Below are 19,960 nucleotides of genomic sequence, written 5' to 3' on the forward strand. Positions count from 1 at the left end.
TTCTCTAATTAATATTCACATTTCTTCTTATCAATTAAGATATATATTCTATAAATAATTTATAATTAATATATTTTCTTAAATTAAATTAATATATTGTAATTAGAAATATTTTAATCTAAAAATAATTAGTATATGAGATAATATAAATTGAATCTCAAATAAAAAACAAATAATTATTCTGAATTCAGTTTTATAAGTAAAAAAAAATATTATCATTTTTCAAGAAAATATTTTTTTGGTAAGAAAGTTTCAAGAAATGATAGTTTAAGAAAAAAAATTATTTTTGGATGAGGTTAACAAAATTAAATGTTGTAAATAATTATTTTTAATTAGTGTAAATTGATTTTTTTTTACTTATATTCAAAACTTGATAAAGTATTTTATTAAGTATTATTATTTTAAACAGTCTAATTTTTAGATTTTTTTATTGTCACATTTTAGTGTCTATGAGTATTGTTAGACCAAAACAATATTTAGGGTTGACAGGTAAGAATTTGATAGTATTTTGTTAAAATTTCTAACATGTAATTTATAAGCTATTGTAAAAGAATATATAACTATAAGCTAATTAACATAAAATTAGGGTAAATGTATGTAACAATATTTTATTAATATTTTTTATTGATTTAGGTAAAACCCAACATCCACGAAATTGTATTTTTAGGCTATTCAATATCGGAGGAGATTATAAAATTGGTCTAATAATGGTAATGCTTTTGCTTTAGAAAAGAAAAAGGATAGAACGTGTTACAAAAGGCAGTGTCATTCGTTCTTGTTTGAGTGCAATGTTATGTCACAAACAACACAAGTCTTTGTGCAGTGAGAGACCTGCAATGTCAGTCAACTCCACTCCAAAACACTTTACCTTACCATGCTTCTTCTCACTCTCTTTCCATCAACCTTCCTTCAACTCCAAACATATCCTAGATATTCTCTTGCACACATTTCCCAACATTCTCTTCTTCCTCTATCCTCCATGTTCTTGTTCTCTCCACCCTGAATCCAAATCAAATAAAATACTCACCAAAACACCCCAATTAGATAGTGCATGTATATTATAAAAGTGAAGGATATATAAGCACAGTTCAAAACTGAATAACAGACACTGCTAAGAACATGGGCAGGTATGAGTACACCCCCACTTGTTTTCTTAGTATTATGTTCTTCTTTTGTTTCTGTCCTATGGTGTTGTCCCTGCTGTCACAAAACCAAACAGAAACCATGTCCAATCTCTCCAAAAGTCTTGCTTTTCCTGTTCCATGGAGTGACTCAAATCCATGTGCATGGAAGGGAGTGACTTGTGACAATACCAGTCTCTCTGTAGTAGGGGTTTCTCTATCTGGGTTTTCACTCTCTTCTTCTGACTTTCTTCCTGTTGTTTGCAAAATTGAAACTTTGGAGCATCTTGATGTCTCCAACAACCGGCTGAGCTCAATCCCAGATGGTTTCATCTCTGAGTGTGGGAAGATTAAGGGGTTGAAGCTGTTGAATTTCAGTGAAAACCATTTAGAAGGTGTTTTACCTACTTTTAGTGGTTTTGATGGATTGGAAACCCTTGACATGTCTTTCAATCACTTGACAGGGAGGGTTGGTTTAGAGTTAGATGGGTTGGTTAGCCTCAAAAGTTTGAATCTTAGTTTCAATAAGTTCATGGGGTCTCTTCCTACCAAACTGGGAAAGTCCATGGTTTTGGAGTGGCTTGTGCTTTCTAACAATCACTTTAATGGAGAAATCCCTGATGAATTGTTTAGTTATGAAAATTTGACTGGGATTGATTTTAAGGAAAATGAACTTTCCCAGTCTATTCCTACCAATATTGGAAGGCTTTCTAAATTGGAAACTTTGATCCTTTCCTCTAATAAACTCGTTGGAGAAATTCCAACTTCACTTTTGAACCTCACCAAACTTTCAAGATTTGCAGCAAATCTGAACACTTTCACAGGTTCTGTACCTCCTGGGATTACAAAATATCTCACAAATTTGGATCTCAGTTTTAATAAATTGTCTGGGCCCATTCCAGAAGACCTTTTATCTCCATCACAGTTGCTGGTTGTAGATTTGTCCAATAATCAGTTAAGGGGGTCATTACCTACAAAAGTTTCTCCAAGCTTGTTCAGGTTGAGGTTTGGGGGCAATCATCTGAGTGGAAATATTCCTTCAGATGGTTTTGCAACTGTTGAAAATTTGACATACTTGGAGCTGGATGACAATGAGTTCATCGGATCAATACCGGCTGGTTTGGGTTCTTGCAGGAATTTGGCATTGCTGAATTTAGCTCAGAATGACTTGAGTGGTGTATTGCCTCCACAGCTTGGTAATCTTAGCAATCTTCAAGTCTTGAAGCTTCAATTAAACAACCTTAGTGGTACAATCCCATATCAATTTGGCCAACTTCTTAAGTTGTCAACGCTGAATTTGAGCTCGAATTCTCTGGGTGGATCAATTCCATCTGAGATAACAAGTTTGAGCAGTCTTACTATGTTGCACTTGCAAAGCAACAATCTGAATGGTTCCATACCGACATTCATTAGCAACCTAAAATCTCTTTTAGAGCTTCAACTTGGGCAAAACCAGCTAAGTGGTGAGATTCCAAGCATGCCAGTCAGTCTGCAGGTTTCACTGAATCTTAGTAGCAACCACTTTAGTGGTCCTATTCCTGACCGTTTTCATACTTTGTTTAGTCTGGAAGTCTTGGATCTCTCAAATAACAATTTTACTGGTCCAGTCCCCGATTATCTAACAGAATTGTCAGCTTTGACACTGTTGTTACTTTCTAACAATCAGCTGTCTGGTGAAATTCCAAATTTTAGTCAACACGTGCATGTTGAATATGATGGAACTTATCTGAAAAATACTTCTGCCCAGGACAACCCATTACTCAACACTTCCACTAAGAAGGGAATATCTGTTGCTGTTGCAATTCTCATTGCAATTGTAGCAGCTATTTTTCTTGTTGGCCTAGTCACCCTGCTGGTTGTGTCCGTGTCACGACACTATTACAGGGTTAATGACGAGCATTTACAGTCAGCAGAAGATCATCAGCATCCTCAGGTAGTCCAAAGTAATGTATTAACTCCTAATGGAATACACAGGTCAAGCATTGACTTCTCCAAAGCAATGGAAGCTGTTGCTAAATCATCAAATGTTACTCTGAAAACAAGATTTTCAACTTATTACAAGGCCGTCATGCCATCGGGATCAATCTATTTTGTCAAGAAACTGAACTGGTCTGACAAGGTATTGCCGATTGGAAGTCATGATAAATTTGGGAAAGAGCTAGAAGTCTTGGCAAAATTGAACAATTCAAATGTTATGACTCCTTTGGCTTATGTTCTGTCCACTGATTCTGCTTATATACTATATGAGTATATCTCAAATGGTTCCCTTTTTGATGTTCTTCATGGAAGCATGGATTCCTCTTTAGATTGGGCTAGTAGATACAGTATAGCAGTTGGGGTTGCTCAAGGACTCTCTTTTCTTCACGGATTCGCCTCTAGTCCAATACTACTTCTTGATCTATCAAGTAAAAGTATTATGCTGAAGTCCCTCAAGGAGCCTCTAGTTGGGGATATTGAACACTACAAGGTGATTGATCCCTCAAAGAGTACAGGGAATTTTTCTGCAGTTGCTGGTTCAGTTGGTTATATTCCTCCTGGTAAAAAGCTTTTCAACCTTATATCCCTTTTAGTTTTTCTTTGTTCATAGATTAACTTCATATAATCCACCACCAATGACTATATATATTGTAGGGGCAATGTGGGTCAAATAGTTTTTGAATTCTACTAAGTGAACAACCTTCCAAAAATATTTTAAGCAAAGTTGTCTCTATCTCATTTACATATCTCTACTTTGTGATTATTTCTGGGGCTTATGTGGATAAGTTTTTTCAGAAACACTTTTAGTAGGGAAAAATAAAAAGGAAAATCAAAACAAGTTTCTCCATAAGCTAAAACTAGCTTATGCACAAGTTAAAATTAAGATTTTGGAGAAGTTAATAAGAGAACTTCAACAATCTAGCTTATGCATAAACTAATTTTAGTTTATAGAGAAACTTGGTTTATTTTTCCTTCTTATTTTTATTTCTTAGGAGTGTTTTTGGAGAAATTTATCCAAACAATCTGTATTATGTTGAAAAATTTACACTAAATTTCAAGCAAACTTGCTTTTATGATAAAATCATCCAAAAATAGATTAATTCACTTCAAAATCTGGCTATAAAAAAGTAAAAAAGAAAAAAGAAACACTTCATTTCAAAATCAATTTTTGAAATGCTTATTCAAGCACACACTTAGTGTCTCAAAGCTCTTAACTTACTTTGGTTCTTGGCAGAGTATGCATACACAATGACTGTCACAATGGCTGGGAATGTCTACAGCTACGGTGTCATTCTGCTTGAACTTCTGACAGGAAAACCTGCAGTGACTGAAGGAACGGAATTGGTCAAGTGGGTTTTGCGTTATTCGGCAAACCATGATTACATTCTTGATTTTAATGTCAGTAGAACATCACAAGCAGTCAGAAACCAGATGCTTGCAATTCTCAATATTGCTCTTCTTTGTGTTAATACATCCCCAGAAACAAGACCAAAGATGAAGAGTGTGCTACGCATGCTCCTAAATGCTAGATGAACTCAGATTATTATTCAGGGTTGGAATAAATATTTAAGAGATTTTTGTTTAACTCTAGAAAATATGGAAGGTAGAATATATGATAGGATAGGGTTTGCTCAATACTTCTATGGTTTGTCAACATTGTACAGTAACTCAGTTTACTAGTAGACATATAGCTCATACGTATAATAATGGATGTCTTATTTTTGTGTGTGCAACTTTGCATAGTGGACTTTGTTGCTCAAGGTTTAATATTTCCATTTTAACTTACTCTAGAAGAATGGATTCATCAAACTCACTCAATTGTTATACACAAGAGGACTAAATGATAGTTATGTTTGAGTTTGAAATCAGAAAATTCAAATCCTTTAACTCCCAGAATTTGTTTCCGAGTATTTTTATTTTATGGTAACGGTATATTTTAGCTGATTTATGTATGTTGAACTACTAAAACTTAGATTTTTAACTTACCTAAACCATTCGTGTTGAAGATATGATTATCACATTCGGATGTAAAAGATAAAATACAGAATAATCGGGGATGAGGAAAAACGGGGTAAAGATAATTATATAAGGATAAGTGGATCTAATAATCTATATTTATTATAAAAGAAATATCAAAATATCTTGTTTTCGTGTACACAATATTTTGATTATTTTATCTTTAAATTTTTAAATAATAAAAAATAATATTTAATATTATCTAAATTCAAGACTTAAACCTAATATTTTGATGCAATATTTTGATTATTTTATCTTTATATTTTTAAATAATAAAAAATATTATTTAATATTATCTAAATTCAAGACTTAAACATAATATTTTGATGTTCAAAGATTAAATACAATATCAGTTGATTCAATAAATATTAATAATTTTTAAATAATTTTAAATAACTATAGAGTTATGAAATATTTTGATTTTCAAAAAGTATTTCTTAATATTTTATAAGTCTCTATATTATTTTATAAAGTACATTAAATTAATTGAAAACACTTTCATTTTTTTTTGGTGTTTGCTCCTGGTCCATTACAAATTGGTCGATGTTGTTATAATGATGTGGTTTTTTTTAATTTTAAATTATTTTTAAAAATTGCAAAAATACCATTATAATGTTATGGGAGAAGAATTTTTTTACCGGTATTGAAACTAGTTAAATAGAAGAGTACATGAATCAAAGCTCTTCCAACATTGAAAAGTGAGTTCTTCAAAAAGAAATTTTCCTCATCCTACATCTTGGAAATAAAGACCATTGACAGGTTGAAGCAACTTTGGTTTTAATTGTACTACTTTTCATTATATTCGAGTTTAGGATTTAGGTTTTTACATGGTTACTTTTGATAGAAAGTGATTGTAGAGAAAAGATAAATACTAGAAGGGAGAAGTTAAATAATGTGTATCAAAACTCATATTTCTCATAGTGAAGTAGTAACTCTAGTCAGGTGAAGTGTAAAGAGCAGTCAGATGAATACTGAATATTTTTATATTGCTTTGTCACAACGCAAAATAAAGAACAAAGCACGAGCCAAGGTAAAGGGTAAAAGCAACAAGACATTAGATGAAAAGATCAAACAAAAACAAGCTCAACATAAGAAGGAAATTAGTGAAGCCTCAGATGATACAAAACCACGGATGGTGGACAAACCTAAATCAAAGCATCCTAGACGGAGTCAAGAGCTTGCATAGATGACCAGACGGAGACTCAAATACACAAACGAAAACTAAGAATGCTGATTATGGATAAAGTCACAAGGAGAAGAACTACCTAGCATCCACACTCTTAGAAGAACACATGAAGTCATCAAAATAGAAGAAGAGAGAAAAGAAAAACGGACTAGCGCTTATCCACAAGTCAAAGTTGCACGTGTCAGAGCAAGTATACCTACCAGTTAGTAAAAGACAACGCCTCTATAGCTAAAATGCCAGGAAAGTACAGAGATGTCTAGGTCATGATTGAACCCAGACATAGAAGTAAACAAATGGTACAAAAAAACTTCAGGTAACCGAATATCACCGAGCAAACATTTAATGCAAGATCAAATGCATTAAATGCGAGATCTACGAAGCCTGGACAAACTAAACAAGAGAATCAAATTATGGCTAGTCAAGCATCAAGATTGGGTCTGATCACAGACGAAAGAACATTCAACAAACACTAGATAAGGCCTACTACAAGTTGAGACATTGAAGTATCAGAAGAAAAGCCAAAATAGGACCAAACTTGGAACTAGACAAAGATGTATTAAACATCGGATGAAACAAGATGGCTAACTCTGATAAAAGAACAGTCAAGGCAAGGCACATCATGAGAACCAGACAAATCAAACTAATTGAATAGACAAAGTACAATATGTGCACCAAGATGACTATGAGTCCAATATCTGACGAAGGTATGTTAAGGACAACCTTTAGTGCAATATAAGGAACTAGACGAAGCATGAGTCACAGAACAGAAGAATGTCAACAACATATAAGACAAAGGACAACACAAATTGAAAGGCACGTCAGAAAAAGAACAAAGTCAGTTTATCTATAATGTTGACCAGATCAAAAGAAAGTCAAAGCATTAAACTCAAATGCTCAGATGAAAATCACAGATTGAGACACATAGGACTAACAAACGTAGATGAAAATCAAGGCATCTTCTACAATCACTTAAATGCTCTCAACATGATAGCATGATAAAAGAAGAAGAAGAAAAGAACGCAAAAGGAAAAGCATGCATGTGTCAGAAAAAGTACATCACTTTTTTCTGAAAAGGACAACACTCCATAGCTATGTGACCAGAAAAGGACAAAAAGGCTCTTAGGTCTCTGCTAAATTCAGACATAGCTGCTAACAAGGCAAAGAAGACTTCACGCAAGGTCTATAAACGGGAAGCAACATTTAATGCAACGATCTTGAGAATTAAATGAGAGATCAAACTAGTCATAAACGACTATATCTGCTTCAACGGACACTTGCAACAGGAAAATTCTACAAGACAATATATATATCACTATCTCAAACCTTGAAAGGTTGGCTTTTGGATTTAACCTTGCATTCTTAACCAAGTGGTATCAAGCCCACGAAGCAACGAATCCAGAGATAGAGCGTATAGAGTCAAATGTACCATAGTGATGGAAATCTAATCCCCAAGGATCCCTTTGGAAGAGGTAAGACCAAAAAGGGTGAAGGTTGATCTAAGGAGTCTCTATTGTAAATACATTGTATAGTTTGGTTTCTTGTACCTTGTATATAGTAGATACTTGTATAGGTGTATTTTTGCCTTTGTATTTGAGAGGCACTTTATTTCCTTTTAGTAGCTATTGTGTATTGTTTCTAGGGTAGGTTACTTGGGCACTTTGACTCCATTTAACCTAATCTAGAAATACACTCTTTTCTTATTTTTCTAGTAGTAGGATTGGGAGTGGCATTAGCAAGCTAGAGAGTGTGACTAGCAAGCTAAAGAGTGTTACTAGAAATTGGACCAAGAGATGGACCTAGGCTAAAATTTACATATTAGACTCATTTTACTCCTAATTTTTCATAGATTTGATTTAGCTTGGTTCCATTCACATTTGATGAACCTAACTAAACCAAATCAACATTTTTCAAAACCGGTTGGAGTAAAATGAAGTCCATGAGCCACCCACCTTGCCTTGTGTTCACATGGCCATATTGCTTGTTCTCTCTCAAGCTTAGAAGCTTGAAGCACAAGCTTCTCCCTAGCTTGCTTACCAAGCAAGCTAAGTGAGTAGCTTGCTCTCCAAGCCTCTAGACCATGGACGGTTAGTTAGACCTTACCATGGTTCCTAGTAAACCATGGTTAAGGCTAGCTTGCTCTCTAAGCTTCCTACTCCTATATATTTGTTTTTCCTTCATTGTAAAACACTTTTGGATATATTGAGATTTATTTTATGAAGATTACTTAGATTTCTCTCTTCTAAAAGTCCCTAAACCTCTTTGATATTCATCCAATTCTCTTATCCCTTCACTAGAAGAGTGTGGTGAGAATTGAAGAGACTTATCTCTTCATCAAGGAGTGGCGTCTCTTGGGAGAGTTCTCCACCAAACCGTGGTGGCTCTAAGGTCTCCTCCTCCATTGGAGACCTTAGGAAAGCTTAAGAAGAATCAAGGAGCCGAAGATCTAGGGAGGAACTTGAAGAGGATTCAACATCAATCCGGATTCTCCACCAAGTTTCCATCACATAGTGTATTCATCTCTATATATACTAAGGAGTTCCAAGCATGTGTATCTTAGGAACAAAATCCTTAGTGAGTGTACCAACTTATGTATCCTCTCTGTGAGAGTAGACCAAACACTCAATTGTTGCAAAGACTAAGGTTGCATACCTTAGTGAGTGTATAACCTTATGTAACCTCTATATGAGAGTAACCCAAACACTCAAATCAAACAAGTTAAGCTATCATATGTAAAGCCTGAAGAGGCTAGGGAAATAATACTTGTAAAGCCTGGAGAGGCTTGTCAAAGAATACTCATTGCGAGCCAAAAGTGTCTGAGTAAAGAATACTAGCGTTGATGAGTGAAGTCGACGGGCCAGGAGTTGGTCGAGAATACTCACTGAGAGCCAGAAGTGGTTGATCAAAGAATACTAGCGCTAATGGTGAAGTTAGCGGGCCAGGAGTTGGTTGATAATACTCACTGGGAGCCAGAAGTGATTGAGTAAAGAATACTAGTGTCTGCAAGTGAAGTTGATGAGCTAGAAGTGGTTAAGAATACTTGGGACCAGGAGTGGTTGTGATCTTGGTGGTCTATAATACTCACTACGAGCCTGAAGAGGCTAAACAAACAATACTTGTATTTTATTGATTATCTAGTGGAACCCTTCTTTTGAAGGAGACTAGACGTAGCTTAGTTTGAGTGAATCAGTATAAAAATACTTGCTCTAAGCTTTAATGTTTCAGACGCACTTTATTTGGTTAATCTAACACACTGAAAACTTCATTCAATGATTATCTTCTATTAGAACTATCTTCAGACGAAAACCATATTTGTTCAACTTATTATCCAAAAGAATGGTTTTCATTTAAAGAAGCATTTTCTTTAAGTAGACGATGAAACTTCCAAACAAAAAAGTGATTTTGTTAAACCTATTCTGGGTAGCTTCTATTTAGCATTTGCTGATAAGATTTTATTAGACGAAAGAGAGATTGTTTGTGAAAAATGTTTTAAAATTCCTTTGTTCACACACACATATTCAACCCCCCTTCTATGTGTTTTACATCTAACTTCAACATATAGATGTTTTCTTTTCACACCATACAATTTGTGGATGTTTTAAGTGAGGAAGATTTGGCTATGAGTGACATCCAAAATGCTAGTGACATCCAAAATGCCAACAATTGAGTTGTGGGTGCGCTATGATATTATGACATCGGGGCAAAGGATTTCTAGGACCTGGATTTTTATATATATTTGATGTTGTACTTATTCTTTTGAAAATAATTTGTAAACTCTTAGGTTTTATTTTCTAAGTTTTATTTTCAATTATTTTGGATATTGAAGAACAATTATGAAGGTTTTATGTGGACCCTTTACCAATGTTGAAAAAAATTATTTCTTTATTTCTTTATGGTATTATAATATATGTGTTGGGGTAGTAAGGGTGTCACATTTAAGCATATTGTTTGTATAGTGTGGTATATGATTGTGCTGATTGTTTTATTAATTGTTGTATAATTGTTTTACTTTTTCTGTGAACTAGAAGAATGATGGCTAGGGGTAGAAATGATCATGCAATCGCTAATTCTTTGCAAGTGATGGCTCAGGCTCTTGGTACTATGAACCAATGGCCAAAGATAGATTGGCTAAAGAGATTCCAACAAAAAAATCTACCAAGCTTTCGTGGGGGTTATAATCATGACAGAGCTGCTAACTAGATTTTTGAGGTTGAAAAGATATTCCAAGCTTTGGGATGTCCTTTGGTGCAAAATGTGACTTTGGCTGGCTTCATGCTTTTTGGGGAGACTAGAATTTGGTGGTAGGGTGCCTTGTAGAGGATGATAGCTGAGGGCACTCATGTTAATTGTGGAGACGCTAACTAGTGGGCCAGTTTCTACTTCTGATGTCTATTTGAAATGTCCTTTTCATAGTGATGGTAGAAATTTCATAGTTAACTTAATTTATTTGCCTTTGAGTCAGCTAGATGTGGGGTATGGACTGATTATCTTTCAATCATGTCCTTTTTAATTGTGCTGATAAATCTGTTGTTTTTGGTGAGTCCATTGAAAAGGTGAGTAAGGAGTATTTGACTGCCAACCAAGTTAAGGTATCTTTGCAAGAGGATGCCCAAGTGTACATGTTGTTAGCTTCTTTGAATTCTAAGACTAATGTTTTGGTGAATGAACTGCCTTTTTGTCGCAACCCGAAAATTTCCGATCTTGCAACCTATGGTTTAGACATCCTTTTGAAAATCTCATCAATTAAGGAATACCCGGACGCTAGACTAATCCTTAATCAATGGTTTTGAAAATAAGTTCATGGAGTCGCCACCAATGTTTTACTCAAAACATTGGAAAAGAAAAAGATTTTTAAAAGATCCAATAATGGCCTTGATAACCAAAATTGGGTTCAGGGGTCGGTTACGTGTAGGGAAGGTATTAATCACCCCTACAGCGCCCTCAATCGGTACCTTATGAAGAAGTTAACGTGATAAGAAATAATAAATTAAATATTAGATCCCCTTTATTAATAATTATTTACATACTTGAAATTTAAATTACACGGTGAACCCTAAAATATCTACATAATTACGTTTATTATAGCAATATATAAAATAAAAGAAGAAAAAGATAGAACAAGAGATTGATGAGTAATACCTCGTAGCAAGCTTTATTAGATCTTCAACTATGGAGATTTTAGGTACTTTGTGGCAACCTTTCGCACTATAAATGCCTCACAATACTCAAGAAATACAATAGGAGAGAGAGAGAGAAAAAAAAAGGGAGAAATTTCGAGCTCTAAGGAGTGCTGGACGAAATTTTGGAGGTGTGGAGAACTATGGCCGAGATTTCTATTTATAGGCATCAGATGTGGGCCGGAACGGCCCGTTCTGGATTCGGAACGGCCCGTTCCGAATCCGAACGTTATGTATTATTTTGTACCTTGGAACGGCCCGTTTTGGGGTATAAATTTTAGGCCATTTGATTGGTTTGGAACGGCCCGTTCTGGTCTAGAACGGCCCGTTCCAACCTACAATTTTTAGGCCTTTTAGAAGCCTCGGAACGGTCCGTTCCAATTCGAGAATGGCCCATTCCGGACTTGGGAACGGCCCGTTCCGATTTTGGAACGGCTTGTTCCGGGCCACTAAAAATAGTTTATTTGGGCTTTTGGGCCCTCTGATGTCCTATCTTGTTTTTTGTATGCCCCCCGGACGAAATTGGGTGTCTACAGCTGCCCCTCTTTACTTGTCCTTTGGAATAGTAATGTGTTGCTTTTCCAAAGGCAAGTAAAGACGTAGACATTTTGTCCGAGTCTTCTGTTCATCTCTTTGGTGCTTTTGCGTTGTTTTCCTTAGATAGGTGTATTTTCTCGTATCCTTACCCTTTAGAGCAATTGAGCATTGATTGCATACTCTATTGGATAACAAGGCTGACAAATTGTACACTTGACCTCTGGTCTTCAAGTAGATGCTCCATTGTTTCGGCTCTTAATTGCTTCTCTTGCGATAGTGAGGTGGAGATCCGGTTCTTCAACTTGCTGATGTTGAGTATTGTTGTGTCGGCCCTCCAGGTCGCTTGCTAATGTGAGTATTGTTGTGTCGGCCTCTCTAGGCCGCCTGCTGATATTGTGAGTATTTTTATGTCGGCTTCTCTAAGCCGCCTACTGATGTTGTGAGTATTGTTGTGCCAGCCTCTCCAGGCTGCCTGCTGATATTGTGAGTATTATTGTGCCGGCCTCTCCAGGTCGCCTGCTGATATTGTGAGTATTATTGTGCCGGCCTCTCCAGGTCGCCTGCTGATATTGTGAGTATTATTGTGCCGGCCTCTCCAGGCCGCCTGTTGATGTTGTGAGTATTATTGTGCCGGCCTCTCCAGGCCGCCTGCTGATATTGTGAGTATTATTATGCCGGCCTCTCCAGGCTGCCTGCTGATGGTGAGTATTATTATGTCGGCCTCTCCAGGCCGCCTGCTGATGCTGATGATGTGATTGCCTCTTTTCTATGGGAGGACGTCTGATGAAGACGAGGATTGCTGGTAGGTGGTGCCCTTGTGATGGTGGGCAAAGGAGTAAATACTGAGTATTATTATGCCTAGCCTCTCCAGGCTGCCTGCTGATGATGATGATGTGATTGCCCCTTTTCCATGGGAGGATGTATGATGAAGACAAGGATTACTAGTAGGTGGTGCCCTTATGATGGTGGGCAAAGGAGTTGATGGATGACAGGGATTCTAGTGTTCCCCCTGCCATGTGAGTATTGTGATGCCTCTCCAAGCGTAATGTTGAGTCCTTTTGATGATTTCTTGTTTGATTATTGATGGATGGTTGTGGAATGAACAACCGCCCCTAGGTGGATGGGCAAGAGATGTTTGTTGTGCCCTTGTGTTAGTGGGCAGAGAAGTGGATGGCTGGCAGGGATTCCAATGTTGCCCCTGCCACGTGAGTATTATGATGCCTCTCCAGGCGCTGCTTGTGATAGATTTTTTCTGAAATTCATTTTTGTTTAGCTTCGGCTCTTTCATGTTTGAAGCTTGCCTTTTTCTGCTGTTTTTCTAAATGCTTCGACTTTTTCAACGTGTATGAAGCTTGCCTTTTTCTGTTTTTATCTTTTGTTGTCATCATTGGTGGAGGGATCACATGATGATGTTATTTGTTGAATCTTTATTGATGAGTATTATTTTGGAAGCCACTCCTGGCTTTGGTAGGAAAACATTCTTGGTCTTGGCATTTTCATGGATCTTCCATCATTCGGTTGAGAAGTGAGGCGCGATGGCCTCTTTCATGCTTATAGGCTTGATTATTCTTCCTCTTCCAATTCTATCCCGTCTTGCTGTTGACGTGTCTTTCTTTTCTAGGTGGTTGTATGAAACCACTTGTGTGGAATGCCCTTGTTGGGGCTATGCTTTTTTGACATGATCTTGGCTCTTAAGGCACTGTTTAGCTGTTGATTTTTTTGTACGAGTGCTTCGGCCTCTTGATTCCTCCAACAAGTGATAGATAGACACACACAAAGAATGCAAGAATGCAAAAGAAAATGCAAAGCAGGAATGGATTGGATTTTTTTCCAATTATTTAAAAGTGAAATTATACCCTTTTATGCACACTTGGGTCATATGCATGTTATGCAATGATGCTTCTATGCTAATGCTTAAAATGCAAATTTATTTTTACTTTCAAGAAATTAATCTATGCGCATTGATCAATGACATGAATTGTTAGCCTTTAGCCGTGTCGAATTCATTCTAAGTGTTGCTTCTTGAACTTGAGATTTGTGTAGTTCAACCCTCTCGCTTATATCGGATATGATACGTTAGCCCTTAGATCAGGTGTACCTAGACTCTGTTCTAGGACACCTCCATCTTCTCCTTGTGAGTGTTCACTGTGCATACTCCGTGTATCTCTCAAATTTATCTTAATGCTATATAGGTCAAGAGAAAAGAGAGGAAGAGGATATATATATATTTTTTGTAAAAGTTTTGGTAGAAAGGATTTTTTTCAAAAATGGTTTATAGAAGAATGGTTGGCCGAGGTAGGCTAGTGGTTTAGGTTGATGAACAAGTACATTCAAAGTGAGGAAATCAATTTTTGCATTGGCTTATTATTTCCTTCAAAGTTAAGCGATGACTTGGGATTGCATATTGATTAAATGATCTTCTCGAGCCGCCTTTCGGTTTTCAGCTCGGGATGTTGCTTTGTCCTAACTTTTGCCTAGGTTACTTGAGATGTGTTCCCTAGCAGACATTTTCTTTTTATCCTCACTTTTGCCTAGGCTACCCTTTTTGTTTGTGGGTCTCCTAGTGGACCTTGCTTTAATTTTTGCGCAGCCCCCTTAGTGGGTTTCCTGCCAGACTTTTGTCTTTGCAGCATTTGTGATCATCTTTCATTCCTTCAATAAAGAGGGATGCCCCTTGCACTGATTTCATTTGGACTTTTATCCATAAGTCATGCCCAATTTAATTGATCTTTATGTGTTTTTTTTATTGTGTATTAAGCCATTATTTCTGATGACGTCCTTATTTCAAATGTACTTGCTCATTTAAGGTTTGTTGATGAGGCTTAGACTAGATAAAAGGGAGAAGAGAAATGAATTAGAAAAGTGTATGGCATTAAAATGGAATTTTCAATTTACACGTGCTCATTTAATGTAGCTTGAGGGCCCGGGCATGCCCCAAGTTCGTGATTCGTACACAAAAAGAAAGAAGGAGGTTTCCCCTTAGAGAGGCCTAGGTCATCTAACTGTAGGGCTAGTCCTCCACTTGCTTGGATGTGGCGCTTCAGAAGATCTTGTGTAGAGGGAGGGCCTTTGGCCTCTTCTCTCGTAAAGGTATTTTCAACCCATATCTTTCCTGAGATGTAGGAATGGGTAGAAGCGATGATAGAGCTTTTTATGAAGTCTTAAGAGGAACATTCAAGCTGTCTCTCGATTTTCAGCTCGAACAAACATTATTTTTTTGTTTTTTCTTTTGCCTAGAACGCCCTTTGCGGGTTTTCATCCTAGCAGCTTCTTAACAAGCAATGCTTCTCTTTTGTTGAAATCACCTTTCGAGAAAGCTCTAATCGCTTTGCCTTAGTGTTTGAGAGATTCGTCCTCCTCAAGTTCTCTTTATTAGCTTACAACTCGTTAGGAGTGTGGATTCGTCTATTCCAATTCCACTTGGATTTCACGGTTGCACAACACGGCTTTGTCCTCTTAGGGAAAAAATTGGCGTCTTGATGATTTACCCTCAACTCTTTATGCACGGTTTGCTTCCATTATTTCTGACTGACGCACATAGGTTAATTTCCCTTTTTATTCTCATTTATTCTTTTACAAGGAGGGATATGCTCTAAATGAATGTAATGCAGAATGTAGAGAAAGTTGAGAATAATAAATATCAGTCTCATTGATTTGTTTATCTGTGAATGCTCAAATAGATTCTGACAGTATTAAGCAAGAATCTGTATTTTAAAGATGATTTGAGTTTTTTTCTTTAAAGCGCAGATACTGTTGTATATTAGAGCATTCACTTTTCTTAACTTTTTATACATACGGCAACCTAATCCTCCTTAGCTAATAAAATAAAATGAATGAAATTAATGAGCTAATCTAGAATGCATGCATTTTTTTTTGCCTAATCTTTATCATGTTTCTATTATCTAAAGGGGAATGTACATGGTAAAGATGAGATTTTTTTTATTGATTTTTCTTTTTTTTTTTAAAAAAAAGGAAACTACCTATATGATGTTAATGAAATTCTGACCTAAGAATGTACAAAGGGGTATAAATTTTTATTTTTATTTTTTTATTATCTATTTGCTTAGTTTTAACATTCCAATCCATCTTATTAGAACAAAATAATACAAACAAATGCACACACACATGCTCAATCAACGTACACCTACGAACAGTCACGTTCAAATCTTTAGTTTGTGGTCCCTGTAAGAAAAAGTGCATTGTATAGGACAGTTCTAATCTCACTGGTCTTAAGGCCCCCAAGGTGCCCTCATTATAGGGACCCAGTATCTCTGTCGCCGTCACCTGGCAAACTCTAAGGTTTGTCGCAGTATTTTGGGCTAGAGTAACCGGTTATCACCTTGAGTGTGATTTCTGACAAGGCTCGCAGGCTCCAAGGCCAAACTTGGGCCGGTCGTACGCCAACCACTCCCTATGTTTAATACCCTCATGCCCCCGGGTGTAGGGAGAACTGTTGTGTGCAAAGGTTTGTGTACAATTTTTATTCAAAAAGATGCAGAATTTAAACAGGCAAATAGATGTTAAAGCCAAACAAATAAAGCAAACAAAGTAAAGGGGAAAAATATTTAAATTATTATTTTTATTTTATTAACTTCATCAATTAAATGGGCCTGACCTTCTTTAAACGTCCCCAGTGGAGTCGCCATCTGTCACAACCCGAAAATTTTCGATCTTGCAACCTATGGTTTAGACATCCTTTTGAAAATCTCATCAATTAAGGAATGCCCGGACGCCAGACTAATCCTTAATCAATGGTTTTGAAAATAAGTTCATGGAGTCGCCACCAATGTTTTACTCAAAACATTGGAAAAAGAAAAGATTTTTAAAAGATCCAATAATGGCCTTAATAACCAGAATTGGGTTCGGGGGTCGGTTATGTGTAGGAAAGGTATTAAGCACCCCTACAGTGCCCTCAATCGGTACCCTATGATGAAGTTAACGTGATAAGAAATAATAAATTAAATATTAGATCCCCTTTATTAATAATTATTTACATACTTGAAATTTAAATTACACGGTGAACCCTAAAATATCTATATAATTGCGTTTATTATAGAAATATATAAAATAAAAGAAGAAAAAGATAGAACAAGAGATTGATGAGTAATACCTTGTAGCAAGCTTTATTAGATCTTCAACTATGGAGATTTTAGGTGCTTTGTGGCAACCTTTCGAACTACAAATGTCTCACAATACTCAAGAAATACAATAGGAGAGAGAGAGAGAGAAAAAGGGAGAAATTTCGAACTCTAAGGAGTGCTGGACAAAATTTTGGAGGTCTGGAGAACTGTGGCCGAGATTTCTATTTATAGGCATCAGATGTGGGCCGGAACGGCCCGTTCTGGATTCAGAACAGCCCGTTCCGAATCCGAACGTTATGTATTATTTTGTACCTTAGAACGGCCCGTTCTGGGGTACAAATTTTAGGCCATTTGATTGGTTTGGAACGGCCCGTTCTGGTCTAGAACGGCCCGTTCCAACCTACAATTTTTAGGCCTTTTAGAAGCCTCGGAACGGCCCATTCCAATTCGAGAATGGCCCGTTCCGGACTTGGGAACGGCCCATTCCGGGCCACTAAAAATAGTTGATTTGGGCTTTTGGGCCCTCTGATGTCTTATCTTGTTTTTGTATGCCCCCGGACGAAATTGGGTGTCTACACTTTTATATGTGACTTTTTGGATGTCTTCTCTGATTGTGACACCCTCTACCCCGCATACCATAAGACATAAATAATAAAATTTGAATAACACAATCTTTCATAATTGAAATACCAAACGTGTTTAGATAAAGAGTACCACATCCATGACTTAAACAAATAACTTAATCAACGGAAATTACAAAGAAATAATGTTAAGGTTTTCAAAATAATTTAATAAGAACAACATCCTAATCTAATCCTATCTACGCCCCGATGTCACATGTCCTATTAGAGCAAAGCCCAACATAGAAGCCTAAGCTTCATCACTAACATCCTTAGCCTTATGCTGATGATCACCTGTATAACAGTCAAAGGAAAATAACACAAAAGGAAAGTTAGTGAGAAATATCTCACTCTGGCTCACAGTGTAGGAATACACACCGGATAGCCAAACACAAACAAGACATGTATATGTACATAGTATGGATAGATTAACAACAATATCACATCAAGACATAAAAATATCCAGTTAACATATAACATTAAAAATGCACATGTAATGGACACGGACTACATATTATCATGCATGTCGCACCATTAACACATCACACCCTCTACGCGCTCTCACTAGAAGGACATACTACCAGGGTCTAGTCAAGATAGCTAAGCCGTGCAAGATACATCCCATGCACACAATGGGCGAGACTGGGACTTACAAACTGAGCTATCCCCAAGGACTAATCCACAAGCTTTTACACAAGAGGACCTTCCCTGACGTTCCATATCGTACCCTTAAAAACATTTATGTAAATGATGCATGTAAATCAAGACTCTATGCATTCTTATATCACATTATCATGTCTCATTATTATATAATATTATCATGTCTCATTATCGTATAACATAATCACATATCCTCATATCTAATGTCTCATATTCAAATAGTCTCCACAGAACACTTTAATTCATATCAAAACATGTCTATTTGCGAAATTAAACACATATTCGTACATCTCATCCAATAAGGAATACAACAGAACAATCAGAAAGTAAAATAGAAAACATTCATATTTTGTCTGTTTCTGATAAGGTTCTCTTAGGAACCCACAAAGCACTCTAATTCATACAATAAACATTTAAAATAATACAATTTACTCATATAACTGCCTCTTCAAACAATCTTCTCTTATAATCACCAATGCATTCCCTTAGGATTTCCCATAGGAACCCATAAAGATCTCAAATCATATAGTTATTTACATTTAAGAAGAGCAATAGATACAATTGGGAAAAACCCCTCATACATGAGCATACAACAAACATAGAATTGGGGGCCAGTGCCACTACCCAACATATATTCCCACACCCAGAGCGAGGTTTCTCACTCTCCCCTTACCTCGATAAGCAGGAGATGAAACTAAAGTAGGATCTTGCTGGTCTCCTCCTTTGGGTTCCCCTTGGTCTTTAGAGTGTGGAAGAAAAAGAAGTCAGAAGTGAAAAATGTGCTTTTGGTAGTGCTAGAGTGTGCTATTTATAGACGTCAAGAGTGGCCAGAATGACCCGTTTCAGATCCGGAACGACCTGTTTCAGATTCAGAACGACCCGTTTCAAATCCAGAACGGCCCATTCTGAACTCATTCGTCATGTGTAAAATTCGCATCTAGAACGGTCCATTCTTAAACCATAACAACCCGTTTTGGAGTTGAGTTTAACTCACAACGACCATGTTTGGAACGACCCGTTTTTAATCTAGAATGGCTTGTTCCCAACTAGGGTTCTAGGCCATTTTAGTGGTTTGGAACACCCCGTTCCATTTTGGGAACGGACCGTTCCCAACTAGGATTTATAAGCCATTTAAGTAGTTTAGAATGGCTCGTTCTAGTTTGGGAATGACCTGTTCTGAGCTACTAAATCACCTTTATTGGGCTTTGAGTCCTCATATAATTTGTGAAAATCGGGGGTTACACTGATGATATGTCTAGCTTACCACCTAAAAGAGAAGTAGAGTTTTCCATAGACTTAGTACCAAGAGTAAGACCTATTTCTATTGCACCTTATAGGATGTCACTTGTAGAGTTAGCGGAACTTAAGGAGCAAGTAGAAGACTTATTAGAGAAGGGGTTTGTGAGACCTAATGTATCACCTTGGGGAGCACTTGTACTCTTAGTTAAGAAGAAGGATGGTAGCATGAGATTGTGTGTAGACTACCGCCAATTGAATAAGGTAACCATTAAAAATAAGTATATATTGCCTAGGATAGATGACCTTATGGACCAGTTGGTGGGTGCTTATGTGTTTAGAAAAATTGACC

At 36.6% G+C, this 19,960-nt stretch overlaps 1 protein-coding gene across 1 annotated transcript; it reads left to right on the forward strand.

Moving 5' to 3' along the window:
- The first annotated feature begins 766 nt into the window (after positions 1 to 766).
- Positions 767 to 4,831, forward strand: LOC109796194 (leucine-rich repeat transmembrane protein kinase family protein). Its single transcript, XM_020355866.3, has 2 exons — positions 767 to 3,658; positions 4,333 to 4,831. Exons 1-2 carry the CDS (start codon positions 1,120 to 1,122, stop codon positions 4,629 to 4,631), a joined length of 2,838 nt encoding a protein of 945 aa, XP_020211455.2. The 5' UTR covers positions 767 to 1,119; the 3' UTR covers positions 4,632 to 4,831.
- Positions 4,832 to 19,960: the final 15,129 nt, after the last annotated feature.

Source organism: Cajanus cajan, chromosome 1 (assembly GCF_000230855.2).
Source record: "Cajanus cajan strain Asha chromosome 1, NIPB_CcT2T_4, whole genome shotgun sequence".
In the NCBI taxonomy this organism is placed as follows: Eukaryota; Viridiplantae; Streptophyta; class Magnoliopsida; order Fabales; family Fabaceae; genus Cajanus; species Cajanus cajan.